This window comes from Muscardinus avellanarius (assembly GCF_963383645.1).
Source record: "Muscardinus avellanarius genome assembly, chromosome: 4".
NCBI classification, from domain to species: domain Eukaryota; kingdom Metazoa; phylum Chordata; class Mammalia; order Rodentia; family Gliridae; genus Muscardinus; species Muscardinus avellanarius.
The window spans coordinates 21,903,296-21,917,825 of record NC_137789.1 but is presented as its reverse complement, the minus strand read 5'-3'; the positions used below and the strand labels follow the sequence as shown (position 1 = coordinate 21,917,825).

The 14,530-nt window shown below is 42.5% G+C and overlaps 1 protein-coding gene across 1 annotated transcript in view; it reads right to left on the bottom strand.

Moving 5' to 3' along the window:
- The window catches only part of ENPP2 (ectonucleotide pyrophosphatase/phosphodiesterase 2), a gene marked incomplete at both ends in the record, with an annotated part of 134,082 nt that extends 119,797 nt beyond the window's left edge, over positions 1 to 14,285 (bottom strand). Inside the window, 5 exon segments of the mRNA XM_080694737.1 lie at positions 12,003 to 12,140; positions 12,877 to 13,014; positions 13,830 to 13,955; positions 14,062 to 14,231; positions 14,234 to 14,285. Of these exon segments, the coding sequence (XP_080550863.1) occupies positions 12,003 to 12,140; positions 12,877 to 13,014; positions 13,830 to 13,955; positions 14,062 to 14,231; positions 14,234 to 14,285 (624 nt within the window).
- Positions 14,286 to 14,530: the final 245 nt, after the last annotated feature.

The following is a 14,530-nucleotide window of genomic DNA, read 5'->3' as shown; positions in this document are numbered from 1 at the left end:
ATATTAAATGGGGAAAAACTTCAAGAATTCCCCCCAAAAACAGGAACAAGACAAGGATGTCCATTATCACCACTTTTCTTCAATATAGTACTTGAGATTCTAGCCAGAGCAATAAGGCAAGAGAAGGAAATCAAAGGAGGACAAATAGGGGAAGAAGAACTCAAACTTTCCCTATTTGCAGATGACATGATACTATATTTAGAAAACCCAATAAACTCAACCAAAAGGCTTACAGAACTGATCAACAAATTTATCAAAGTGTCTGGATACAAAATCAATCTTAAAAAATAAGAAGCTTTTCTCTACACCAACCACAAGCCCACTGAAAAAGAAATTCAGAAAACACTTCCACGCAAGATCACCCACAAAAAATAAAATACTTAGGAATAAACTTAACAAAGGAGGTAAAAGATCTCTACAAAGAAAATTATAAAACATTGAAAAAAGAAATAGAAGAAGATCTTAGAAAATGAAAAGATCTTCCATGCTCATGGATAGGCAGAATAAATATTATCAAAATGGCCATACTTCCAAAAGTGATCTACAGATTCAATGCAATTCACATTAAACTACCAAGATCATTCCTCACATACATAGAAAAATCAGTCCTTAAATTTATTTGGAATAACAAAAGGCCCAAAATAGCCAAAGTAGTTCTCAGCAACAAAAACCATGCAGGAGGACTAACAATACTTGACTTTAAACTATACTATAAAGTCATTGTAATAAAAACATCATGGTACTGGCACAAAAACAGATACATAGACCAATGGAGCAGAATAGAAGACCCAGAAACAAGTCCACACACTTTCAGCCAATTGATTTTTGACAAAGGGGCCAAAAACATACACTGGAAAAAAGATAGCCTGTTCAACAAACGGTGTTGGCAAAACTGGTTAACCATATGCAGAAAATTGGAAATTAATCCCTTTCTCACCCTGCACAAGAGTCAATTCAAGATGGATCAAAGACCTGGAAATTAGAGCTTAAGGTTCCTCGAAAAGGGCATAGGCCCAACACTGCAACACATAGGCACAGATAAAAACTTTCTCAACAAGACCCCAAAGGCACAACAAACAAAAAAGGCGAATCAATGTGCGGGATTGCATGAAATTTAAGAGCTTCTGTTCAGCAAAGGAAACGGTCAAGAACCTCAATCGAGAGCCAACAGAATGGGAGAAGATTTTTGCCACCTACCCCTCTGAGGATGTGGAGAAGTGGGAACTCTAAAACATTGTTGGTGGGATTGCAAATTAGTGCAATCACTTTGGAAAACAGTATGGCAAGTCCTCAGAAGAATGGGAACAAATCTACCATTCGATCTAGCAATACCACTTTCTGGGTATCTAGTCAAAAGAAAGGAAACCAAACTACCAAACTAATGCATGTGTATCTATGTTCATAACTGCATAATTCACCACAGCCAAACTGTAGAACCAGCCAAGATGTCCACCTACAGAAGAATGGATTACAAAACTGTGGGATATGTACACAATGGAATTTTACTCAGCCATAAAAAAATACAATTGTGGTATTTTCAGGGAAATGGATGGATCTTGAGGACACTATGCTAAGTGAGATTAGTCAGTCACAAAAAGTAAGGAATTGGATGCTTTCCCTAATATGTGAAAGCTATGGTGAATGGGGTCATAGGAGGAACTCCAGGTGAAGAAAGAGGTCCTATAGAGGAGCAAATAAGGGATGGGAGGTGGAGAGAGGGAAAAGCTTTAAAGCACATGATGTACTTATTCATATCAAAGTCAACCACTAAACCAAGCATGGGAAGGAGGGATGGGGAGGGTGTGAGGTGGGAACTGGGTGGTGGCTGGCTGGGTGATGTGTGCATTTATGCCTACACAAGTTTTTTTTACCCCATTATGATGCATAAATACAATGCACCAATTAAAAATAATAAAAATAAATTAAAAAAGAAAGAAAATGTGGTATACATAAGCAACAGATTATTATTCAGCCTTTAAAAAGGAGATCTTGTTATTTGCAACAAAATGAATGAAACCAAAGAACACTATGCTTAGTTAAATAAACAATCAGAGAATAACAAATATCACATCATATCACTTATATGTGGAATATTTTTTAAAAATTGAACTCATAGAAGCAGAGAGCAAAATGGTGGGTACCAGGTGCTGAGGTGGGAACCAATGGGCATTTGTTGATGAAGGGTATAATATTTTAGTTAGAATGAATATGTTCTATAGATCTATTATATAGCATGATGGCTAGTTAATTATAGTGTATATCTTATATACTTAAAAATCTCAACACAATTTATAGTAGCCAAGTTATGGAAGCAGCCTCAGTATCCATCAGCAAATGAATGAATAAAGAAAATGTGGGAGATATAGATATAGATATATGCACATTTACATACATACATGCAATGGAGTTTTAATCAGCCATAAAGAAGAATAACATTATGTCATTTTCTGAAAAATGGATGGAACTGGAGACAACTTTGAGCGAAATAAATCAGACTCAGAAAAGTAACATATGTTTTCTCTCATATATAGAAATCAAGGAGGGTAAAGGATGCCATGGCTGTGAAAAGGAGACCAGTAAAATAGAGAAAGGGGTTCATAGATAGAAAGGAGAAGAAGAAGGAGAGGAATTAGGGAGTAAAATTAATCAAATTACATTTTTATGTATATACAAATATGGCACAATAAAACCAACCAACTTGTATAATTAATATAATTAATATGCACCAATAAAAATCAGACACTAAAAAAGAAAGAAAAATGGAGAAAAAAGTCAGGCCTAGTGGAACACACCCATTATCCCAGTACTTGGGAGGTAGGAACAGCACTCTGTAACTTAGCAAGACCCTGTTTCAACATAAAAAATAGAATAGGGCTGGGGGTATAGCTGAGAAGTAGAACACCACTGTGTTCAATCTCCAGTACCACAAAAGAAAAAAGAGAGAGACAGACAGACAGGCTAAGAGTAGATTTTAAATGTACCCATTACACACAATAAGGATTTGAGCTGATGGGGTTTTTGTGGGGGGGTTGTTTTTTTTTTTAGGTACTGGGGATGAAACTGAACCCAGGGGCATTCTACATCCAAGCTACACCCCGAACCCTATTTTTTATTCTTTATTTTGAAACAAGGTCTCACTGAGTTGCCAAGGGCCTCACTAAGTAGCTGAGGCTGTCCGAGAACCACAATCCTCTTGTCTCAGCCTCCCAAATGCTGAGATTAAAAGCATGCATCACCACGACCAGCTTGGATATTTTAATTAACTTATTTTAATCATTCCAAAATATACACACATATCAAAGCATTATGTTTGCACCATAATGATAGGTAATTTATCATTTTTCATCTAAATAAATAATAAAATAAACTGAATATGTAGGTAGATAGACAAAGAGATCGAAAGATAACTCTATTTAGAATCCAGACCAGTGGTTCTCAAAGTTGGATGCCCAGATCAGCAGTGTCTACAACACCTGGGAACTCCTTAGAAGAGCCAACTCTCGGTCCCATAGCAGAAGTACTGAATCAGAAGCTCTGAAGCTGAGGCCTAGTACTAGGTGTTGAAATTAGTGCTCCCGGTGACTTCACTATAGCTATAGTGTGAGACCTCTAAGCTAGTCCTTTCTATTTCTATAAGAACCCCTTCCTGCCGGGTGTGGTGGCACACACTTGTAATCCCCACACTTAGGCGAGATAAGGAGGATGGCGCAGGTTCGAAGCCAGTCGCGCTGGCTTAAGAGACCCTGTTTCCAAATAAAAATATAAAATAGGTCTGGGAGTGTAGTCCGGAAGTAGAAGGGCTTCCAGGAACCCCAATACCACCAAAAAAATAAAAGAACACCTTTTGTGAACAAACTTTTTCCTTGTATTGTCTTTTGTCCTACAAGTGTCAAATAGAACTTTGAAATGTGCTCAACAAAATAAAACAAGAAATCTGGGCGTGGTGGTGCACACTTGTAATCCCAGTATTTGGGAGGCTGAGACAGGAGGATTGTGGTTCGTGGCCAGCCTCAGCTAATTAGTGAGGCTGTCTGCAAATCAGTGAGACCCTGTTTCAAAATAAAGAGCAAAAAAATAGGGCTGGGAGTGTAGTTCAGAGGTAGAATGCCCCTGGTTCCATCCCCAGTATCACAAAAAAATAAAATAAAATAAAAAATAAAACAAGAATGGGTGGGGCTAGTTTTGGACAGCAGAATGCAATTTACCAAGTCTTAGAAGCCGGTTGTGGTGGCGCACGCTTGTAATCTCAGCATTTGGGAGGCTGAGACAGGAGGATCAAGGTTCACGGCCAGCCTCAGTTACTTAGTGAGGTCTTTGTAACTCAGTGAGACCCTGTTTCAAAATAAAGAATAAAAAATAGGGTTGGGGGTGTAGCTGGGAGGTAGAATGCCCCAAAATGCAAGCCATCAAAAGTGGTCTCAGCATAAAATTACCAGCTTTCGAGTTGAAAACAAAATTCCAACAAAATCAAAGAAGTTTAACATGGTCAATAGTCTCTGAATGAAGCCTTATTTGGCTGCATAATTTTCATAGACTTCTGAAGTACTGAAAAATTATCAATACTTGTTTCCACTTTCCTTCTAGATCGGGTTGCTAGATATAATATCTTCTTTAGTATTTTCAGGATTGAGAATGTATTTATACTAAAAAATGTTCATTGCTTAAGCTGAAACTTAACTGGAACGTCTTGGAATTTTGTTGTTGTTGTCGTCGTCATAGTCTATTTTGTTTTGTTTTTGCTAAATCTGACAACCTTACCTATAGATCATTAGGGCTCCACCATTTGGGAATCACTTGTTTTATGGCACAGCAAGGACAACCCAACAACAGCACCGCTTTGTTCTTTCTGGGAGGGAAAGGATTGCATTCTTATGGAATTATCCCCATGGTTCAAAACGTAATAACTCCCCTGGGGAGAAGCCACTGCAACACTGAGACACATCAGTGCTCTGTGTTCACAGGAGCCAAGAAAGAGCTTAGGTCACCTAAGGAAAAAAGCGCAATAATCTTGCATTTGCTCCTGCTGATTAAAGTCAAGCAGCTTCCAGGAAACTGTTAGGTGCCCCTCATGTCACTATGCTGAGTTAATACTTGAATGGTATTAGTGATGGAAAAACTCAATTATATCCAACATGTCCAAAGCTTTGCAGTTGGATTTTTCAGCAATCAAACTGGGCACTGAGAAAGCCTACTTCATCAGTCAACAGAGCTTCTGAGTAGAGAAGAAATATCCTGTGTGCATAAACAGAGCTTCTGAGTAGAGAAGAAATATCCTGTGTGCATAAACAGAGTGACTTACACCAAGCATTCCTGGTAAACATCTGATAATGAAGATGTGGGTGGAGTACTTGCCTTTAGGCTTCAGATTCTCTCCAACAAGTGGGCTAATAAAACCGTGCTCAGGGGAAAGCCTGCCGCAATCCATGCCCTTTCAAACATTAAAAGAAGGGAGATGACAGGTGACGCATCCATGAATCATGTTCTCATTTAAAAAAAAAAAAGCATAATATTTACTGTCAAAAGATTCAGGTTAGAGTTTCAACTCTTCCACTTCCAAACTGTGCAAACTTAAGCAATTAGTATCTTTTCGAACCTTCATTTCCTACCTCTAAAAACAGAGATGATATTATCTCTCATCTCACACACTTCAGTCAGAGCCAAAGGAAATCATGGCTATGAAATTGTTTTGTAAATTGTCAGCCACAAAGCGCCATCGCCTAACGTTTTGATGAGCAACAACAGAATCTCTGGAGACTGGGGAATGAAATAATGTGGTGCTGAATGTTACCAGATGAAGCCAGGCTAAGGGTATTGTGGTCTCAAGAAATGTGTATTAGTCATCTCATATTGCCATAACAAAGTACCATTGACAGTGGCTTAACAGATGTGCTGGTTCATATTCTTAAGTGTGAAGTTCAACATCATAGAGTCTGTGAACAGGTTGGTTTCTTCTGAGGTTCCCTTGGCTTGTAGATGGTCATCTTGTCCCTGTGTCACGTTATCTTCCCTCCATGTATCATGTCTCTTTGTCCAGATTTCCTTTCTCTTTCTCTTTCTCTCTCTCTCTCTCTCTCTCTCTCTCTCTCTCTCCCTCTCTCCCTCTCTCCCTCTCTCCCTCTCTCCCTCTCTCTCTCTCTCCCTCTCCCTCTCCCTCTCCCTCTCCCTCTCCCTCTCCCTCTCCCTCTCCCTCTCTCTCTCTTTCTCATACTAGATATTGACCCTATGGGCTTTCGACCTCTGAGTAATGCACAACCCTTTTTAGTTTTTATTTTTCGAAACAGGGTCTCCAGGTATCAACATTGTAGAAAACTTTTTGCTTTTGGGGGGGCTTTTACATATTTTTTCCTATAAGATGTTATGTATGACTTATATAATAGAATATAATAACTTGTTTTGTGGTGCTAGGGCTTGAACCCAGGGGCATTCTACTTCTAACTTATACCTCCAGCTATATTTTATTTTGTATTTGGAAACAAGGTCTTGCCAGCTCTTTACCCTCTAAAATCTCTTTTGCATAGTAAATAAACTGCACCACCCTTCCTATAGCATTCCTGCAGTTGGTCCCAGGTCATCATTCTTACTTAGTTTTGTATCTCTGAAACACCATTTGAATTAAAACATTCTTGTCTGTTTCTCTGCTGCTATGTTAGTTTGGGTTGTGGTCTTTCTTTCTTTCTTTCTTTCTTTCTTTCTTTCTTTCTTTCTTTCTTTCTATTGCCAAGGAACCTCCAAAGTGCTACTCTCTCTCTCTCTCTCCTCTCTCTCTCTCTCTCTCTCTCTCTCTCTCTCTCTCTCTCTCTCCAATCATCCCTCCAACCCACTGTCCACATTGTAACCAGAATGATCCTTCCAAAGAAAGGCTAACTTCAACCTGTGACTGTGACTCTGCTGTCTCAGCTTCCCAAGGACTGGGATTACAGGTATGTGCTGCCACATGCAGCCATAACTACTTTTAATACATAAAAATTTCCATCTGAAAGTGTATTTATCACCTTAGACAAAGCACCACTTGTTCTATTGGGTTACTAAAAAATTTTTCAAAGTCCACTACTATCCTAAGTAGTGGACTTCTAGGAGATAACTTAGGAAACTGTTCCGAATAAGTACAAAAATAATTATTTACTCAGCAATATGATTCAACCCATCATGTTGTTAAAAAAAGCTTAATTTTTTTAAAAAAAGAGAACAAGAAAGGGTGTTTCAGGTAAGGATTTGCAGGAATGGTATATTTTCAATGAGATATGTAGAATTTGGACAGAGGGGTTTTCCTCATGTAAGAAACCTGCAATAAAGTGCAAGGTCTACCTGAAAGTAACAAATCCTCCAGTAGAAGTGGATCAAGGGATTTCTGAAGAGATGCCCGGAGATGAGGCAGGACAACTACATCAGGGGATCTGATGATAATTAAATGTACTGTTGGAAGGGAAACCTTCAGGGTGACAGAGGATGCTCTTAGTAGCTACTAGGAGACAGCAGAGATGAATGCATGGCTGAGCCAGGAAGCCAAGACCTGTGGACATCAAGAAAGCTGCAGCATAGTAGACTTTAGATGCCAGGCTCAGATATTTGAATTTCATACATATGGTCTTGGAATCGTAGGGTTAAAAGGAAATGTCAATGCCCTCCAGCTTGACTAGCCCTATCCCTGACTCTCCAACTTTCCAAGAAGATTCACCAAACCTTTGTTGAAATCTCCATGACAACTCATCATCTTGGAATAGCTGTTAGAAAACACTTCATTGATTTGAACTGAATTTCATCTCCATCTCTCCATCTCTCCTGATTTCCCCTAGTCCTACCTTCCCAGAGGTGGTAACCACAGTCTTATCTCCCTCCCCATCAGAAAGAAAGCTATAAAGGCAGATATCATGGTTCTCTAAGATCCTTTCTGCACAGTGAATGTTCTGAGCCATCCTCCCCACAGCATTCCTGCAGTTGGTCCCAGCTCGTCAACTTAGTTTTGTATCTCTGAATTACCATTTGAATGAATACACTCTTGTGTCTCCATGTCGGTTGGTTGGGCCCATTGTCTTTTCTCGTTTCTATTCTTTTCTTGTTTCTATTACCAAGGAGTCTCCAAAGTGCTATCGGTCACTCTCCAACACACTGTCCACACTGCAACCAGAATGATCTTCCCAACCCATAAAACTGATTATGGCCAGGCATGGTGGCGCACGCTTGTAATCCCAGCATTTGGGAGGCTGAGAGAGGAGGATTGTAGTTCGCTGACAGCCTCAGCTACTTCGTGAGGCCCTTTGCAACTCAATGAGACCCTGTTTCAAAATAAATAATAAAAAATAGGGCTGGGGGGAGGGGTAGCTCAGAGGTAGAATGCCCCTGGGTTCAATTCCCAGTACTACAAAAAAAAAAACAAAAAACTGATTATGAGCAGCCCTGTGTACAGCCTTCCTTGCTCCCCACTCTAAGGGTTAGCTACAGTAAATAGCATGAAGCTCCAGCCCCTGCCACCACTGCAGTCTCATCTCTCTCGTCCCTGCCCCCGAATTCCATCTCTTAGCTTATTAAACGCCCCTTGCCCTCACCTACGGAAGGTGCAGGCAAAGGTGAGACACCTTGACACCTCAGAACCCTCTTTTCTCACTGCCCTCTCTGGTCCAACCCTACTCACTCTGTGGGTCTTGGTTTGGACATCAATTCCCCAAAGACAGTTCATCCTATGCCCATAACATCAGGAGGCTCCTTAGTGACCTAAGCTCCTCCTATCAAAGCAAGTAAACATCATCTTAAAGTCACCAGGCTCCTCATCTAGCGCCTCTGCTCCATTGTAAATTCCCTGAGATGAGGCTTAGCTTTTTCAATGCTATTGTCTTCCACATCTAGCTCAGTGGCTAGCACACAGAAGGTGCTCAAAAATACTAACTGCAAAAGGCCAGGCGTGGTGGCTCACGCTTGTCATCCCAGCACTTGGGAGGCAGACACCGGAGGATTGTGCAGGTTCAAAGCTAGCCTCTCTAGCTTAAGAGACCCTTTTTCCAAATAAAAATATAAAAAATATGTGTCTGGGAGTGTAGCCCAGAGGTAGAATGGTTTCCATGAACCCCAGTACCACCACCAAAAAAAAAAAAATACTAATTGCCAAAAAGCTGTGTAGTATCTATATCTAGATACATTTATTCTAAAGTTGATCTGAAAGATGCAGAAGAGACTTTCACCTTCTATGTGCTATCCTCTTGATCTTTTTTTTTATTTATTTACTTTTTTGGTGGTGGTTCTAGAGATTGAACCTCCAAGCTATAGCCCAGCCATTATTTAAAAAAATAATAATAATAAGTTGCTGAGGCTGGCTTCTGAACCTGCAAGCTTTCGGTCTCAGACTTCTAAGTACTGGAATTACAGTTGTAGACCACAATGCCCAGCACCTCCTGATCTTTTTTATAAAACCTAACTTTATTTTAGAAGAAATATCTCAATATTGATTTTATTGTTAGTTTACACCCCTAAACGTTAACTCTTTGAAGTCCCTGATCTTTTTAACTTTTCCTCCATTCCTCTTCCTTTCTCTATCCCCCTTTTCTACCTCCATCTCTTCCTCTCCCTCTCAGCCTCTCTCTTTTTTTCTATCCCCTTTGCACACACACACACACACACACACACACACACACACACACACACACACTCCATAAATTTGCAATTGACTTTTAGAGCCCATGCAGGAGACATTTTATGTATGTCTCTACACATACATGCCATAAAAATAAAAGTCAGAAAAGACTATGACATATTGATAATTTTTATATATTCCTAATCCTCATGCCTTTTGTTTTCAAAGCCAACACGATCCCTCTGTTACAACTTTGTGGATATCAGTGACAAATAATCAGGGATGAGGACACAGGCCAGTAGCCTAGCTCTCAAGATGTCCCTATGCTAATGCATGTGTTAATCAGCACTCCACAAATCATTAATCCAGCCCACATGCACCCTTCTGATCCAAAAGAATGTCATGAAGTCGGGCCCTTTCTGAAATCAAGGTTTCAAATTAATGTTTATTTAAGTGCAACTGTGTTCCAGGTGATTTCACAAAATTTATTTCACTTAAAAATTCCAACATCTATTATCCTTTTTTAGATGTAATTAAATAATGACCCAGAGAGAAAGTTGTACAAATAGTGACTGACAGAGCAGGGACAGGAGCCCAGGTCCTGTAACTTCAAGTTCACGGTCATCAGAACACTTTATACTGAAACACTGGAATCCTCTCAAAACATAAATATGTATAATTTGACTCATGCTGGCTCCTAATAAGCATTGACTCCCTTTCCCAAATACTATTAAATTGATCCTCTGATTAGAGAATCTTAAGCAGAGGTTCACAGCAACACAAGGGAATCCAAAGGTACACTGGTAGGAACCCCCTAAAAGTATAAACAAAGTGCTATGTGTTGTGTATTATGCATTTATTTTCTGAAAAGTTGTATGTGTCCAATTTTCAAAAGGACAGTTGAAGAACTTAAGGTTTAAATAACTCCCAGCAAAACATAATCATCAATCACTTCTCTGTCTACAGTTTCAGAGTGCACAGAGTTCTCTCTTAGAAAATCAGAAATGTACTTTCTCATCCCTCCCTAGCCTCCCGAGGGCTCCATCACCCTCTAGAGACCCTTGGAGATTTCAACCACTGATCCACGTTGAGGCCCTGGATGCCTTCTCTGAGCCAACTGAATAAATGAGTCTTAGAGGACCACCTAAATGGTCTCCAGTGCCCTTCTTCTCTGCCAGGTTCCAGACAGAAGAGGATTCCTTTGCTTGACAAAGACACCATTGGCAAAGACACCAGTGGCAACATCACAAAAGGCCTCTCATGCAGCTCTTCCTGTCCTCGAGAAAGGCTAGGACAGATGTGGGTAGGAATAAGAGAAAAACTGGTAACAACGGGGGGAAATAAATTCAGTTGAGATCGAGATTACAGGACATGCTGGTAGAACCGGAGACTTGGGTCTTTATCTCAAAAGTCTAAAGCTCTTATTGTGACTGGCAGAAGACTATTGTTTTTGCCTTTTCATAATTCTTCTGGCTGATCTCTATTCTTTACCATAATGTGTAGTAGATCATTTCCAGATGACTGATACCTCAGTCAACTAATTCACTGCCTGATATTTGTTCACAAGAACTGCATAAGAATTCACAAGAATTCCTGAAGTATCCCACTTGAGTCCTAACACTAAGCTGAAAAGACAGTAAGAGAGCCAGTTGTGGTGGTGCACGCCCGTAATCCTAGTACTTAGGAGGCTGAGACAGGAGGATTGAGGGTTTGAGGAAGATAGCCTCAGCAACATAGCCAGACTCTCTGCAACCTAGAGAGACCTTGTTTCAAAGAAAACAATAAAAAAGGGGGCTGGGGATACAGCTTGGAGGTAGAAAGCTTCTGGATTCAATTCTCCACTACCATAAAAAAGAAAAGAGAAAAACAAAGAATTGATCTCTGTCCTGGAGGAGTTTAAGGCCCAACAGGGGACAGATAAATAGACAGTGACAATAAAGAATAAGAAGGTCTCTGATAGCAGCAGCAAAGGAAACTCTTAGAGAATAGGGGAGGATTGCCTAACCCACTGTGGAGGATGGGGAGCAGATGGTCTGGGGAGATTCCAAGAGAAAGTGACTTTTCAGCTGAGTCTTGGAAGAAAACTAGAGGTCAGGCACTGACCTGGGAAAAGTACAAGGAGCAAAGTCGCATTTATTAAATGGTTTAATATGTTTACATTTGTATGGCATATGCGTAACATGTGTGTAAAATATGCAAACACGGTGCCTCAGACGTGGAGAGGAGGTGAGTGGTAAGAAGTGAGATTGAAGAGGAAGAGGAAGGCTAGTCGTGGAGAACATTATTCTTAAAAGGAAGAAATGAGAATCCACTGAAGACATTTTGTGAAGAATCTACTCGACGATATTACATTTTAGACGATCATCGGACACAGTCCAGAGACAAGATGAGACGTATGGGCAGCACTGGCCCCAAGCAAGACTAGTGGGGTCTGAACTACAAGTGTGGCGGGAGAGATGGAGACGCAGGCGTGTGAACTCCATGCAGCAGGTACAGTAGACAGGACGTGGTGACTATCATGAACAAAAGAGAGGAAGTCGGCTAGGTTGACACTGGCCTGGCCACCTAGGGATGCCATCTGAGCGGGAGAAGAAAAAGAAAATAGGCATGGGAGAAGAAGGGAAAGACAAATTCCACTTCGACCATGATGATTTTAAGGCGCTCTGTGGGGCATCCAAGTGGAGATGTTCCATATAGCGGGCTGGGGTCTAGAAGGGTCAGCAGGAGCTCTAGTCAGGGAGACATTGTACCATATGTCTGTAGTGGTTGAAGCCAGTGGAGTGGAGGTGATGACCCAGGAGCCTGCAGGATGATAAGGAAGGAGAGCACACTCACCTTGGGGCACACTCACCTTGGGGCACACTCACCTGGACGGAGCAACACCTTCTAAGGTGTTAAATAGCAAAAGGGAAGGACGGACATGGGGGAATGCAGTATCACAGAGTCCTGGAGAGTCAGATATAGGGAAAGAAATGGCCATCTGTCCACAGACATGACACAGGGAAAGCCAGGCTTGGTGGCACACACTTGTAATCGAAATACTTGGGAGGCTGAGACAGGAGGTTCACAGGCAGCTTCAGCAACTCAAGGAGACTTTCAGCAACCTATCAAGACCCTGTTTTAAACAAACAAACAAATAAAATAAATTAGGGCTGGGGGTATAGCTAGGAGATAGAATTCCCTTGGGTTCAATCTCCGGAACCATGGTACCACCAAAAATAAAGAATTAAAAGACACAGAGAAACTGGAAAAGCCTTTAAAATATGGTTTACCCACAGGTCTTGGGTGACCCTAAGAAAGGTTAGTCCTCAGACGCAATGGGCAGTTGCCCGTTCACTCTGTGTGGACTTGCAAATGGCTACCAAGATCACTGAGACATCGAAAGTCACCCCTTTTCCCACGAAGTTTAGGGGAAAAGAGGAAAAAAACCTGGTGGCAGCTGGAGGTGGGATCTGGAGGGGAAGAGCAGAGACTCTTATCTGGTGACTACAAGTGTTGAAAACTGTCCTGGGTAGAACTGTGTATGGGATGAATAAACAAATATCAGAGCCGGTTCCCTCACTGTCCAACCAACCAAGCACTAAAAAGACTTGTTTTTACTCCCTCCTATCAGTAAGAAATGGCTCCATGTTTAACCTGTTAAAATGAAACCAGAGCGTGGAAGCCCAGCAACCCCCAAAACTTTTGACACACCTGAACACTGGGGCCTTCCATGCATACCACACTCCCCACCTGCCCAGTTCCCCTTACAGATTTCCAAGTCCATGTCAAAAAGCGACCAACACGGATGAGACCCCAGGCTCTTTCTATTCTTAGCCCAAATTAGCCAGATCCATTTGAGAGGCTTGTTCAAATAAAAAAAGTACAAAGGGCCTAGAGATTGCCTGCACTGGAGGACCTGATCCTGCTTCTCAATCAACATTATTCCTTTGGGCAGCGACCAAAGAATCCGCACTGGGGAAGGGGCTCCCCCTATCAGGGAGGTTTTACTATTTCCTTGGGACAAGTGGAGGGGCCCAAACCCCATTACTGAAATGCGTGGCTTTACAAATCCCTGGCTTTCTTGCCAAGCCCTCCTGATAAACAAGGAGCCTGGGAGTGTGGGGGAGGCTCTGACCAGGAGGGCAGAGCTCACAGACCCCCGCGGCTGGTTAAGGGGGCTCGCCCACTTGCCAGGGCTCCCGAGATCCTGAGCCAAGACGACCCCAGCCCCCCTCTGCAAGTCCTACCGGCTTGTGTTCTGGAAACCAGATACCTATTTACAAACCCAAACATTGTCTGGCAAGAACGACTGGAAATGAGCGGAGCTCGGCGGCGTTTGCGCGCGCCTGGAGAGGAAGCTCCAGCTGAATGCAGGGAACCGACGCTGCCCCACGGGGCCGAGGGCCGGCACCTGGGGGGGGGGGGGGTGCCCTGAGGAGGTTTCCCCGCTGGACATTACAGCCGCTCCGGCCCCGGAGCGCAGCCGCGGAGGAGGGTGGAGAGGGCGCCTACCGTACCCGATCGGCGCGGCCGGCCATGCTGCGGCGAGCTGCCTGCTGCAGCCCGGGCTGCGCGGTGCTGCGGGCGGGACGCGAGCCGCTTCCAGGACGCCGCTCCCGCTGCTCCCGCTGCGCTGGCCCGTTTGCTTTTGGGATTTCTCCAATGCAGATGGAGTCAGGGGGCCGCTATCCCGGGGGACAGGGATTCCATTGGAAGCTGGCCTTTGACAAGACACACACATGACCTTTGACTAAAATGGCTTTGGGGAAGGAAAGTGTCCCGCGGCTGAAGACGGGGCGTCCTGCGCGGCCCTCGCCCTCCCACCCCCCGCAGCGCCGGGTTAATTTTCCATCCCTCAAGGAGAGTCTCCTGAGCTTGGGTTTGCCATTTCTCTTTCCCTCTGTCGGACTCCTTTCCAGTTTCAGAAGGGATTCTGCCGCAGAAATGTTCTGTTGTGTTATTGATAGGATCCTTGAAATTGCATTT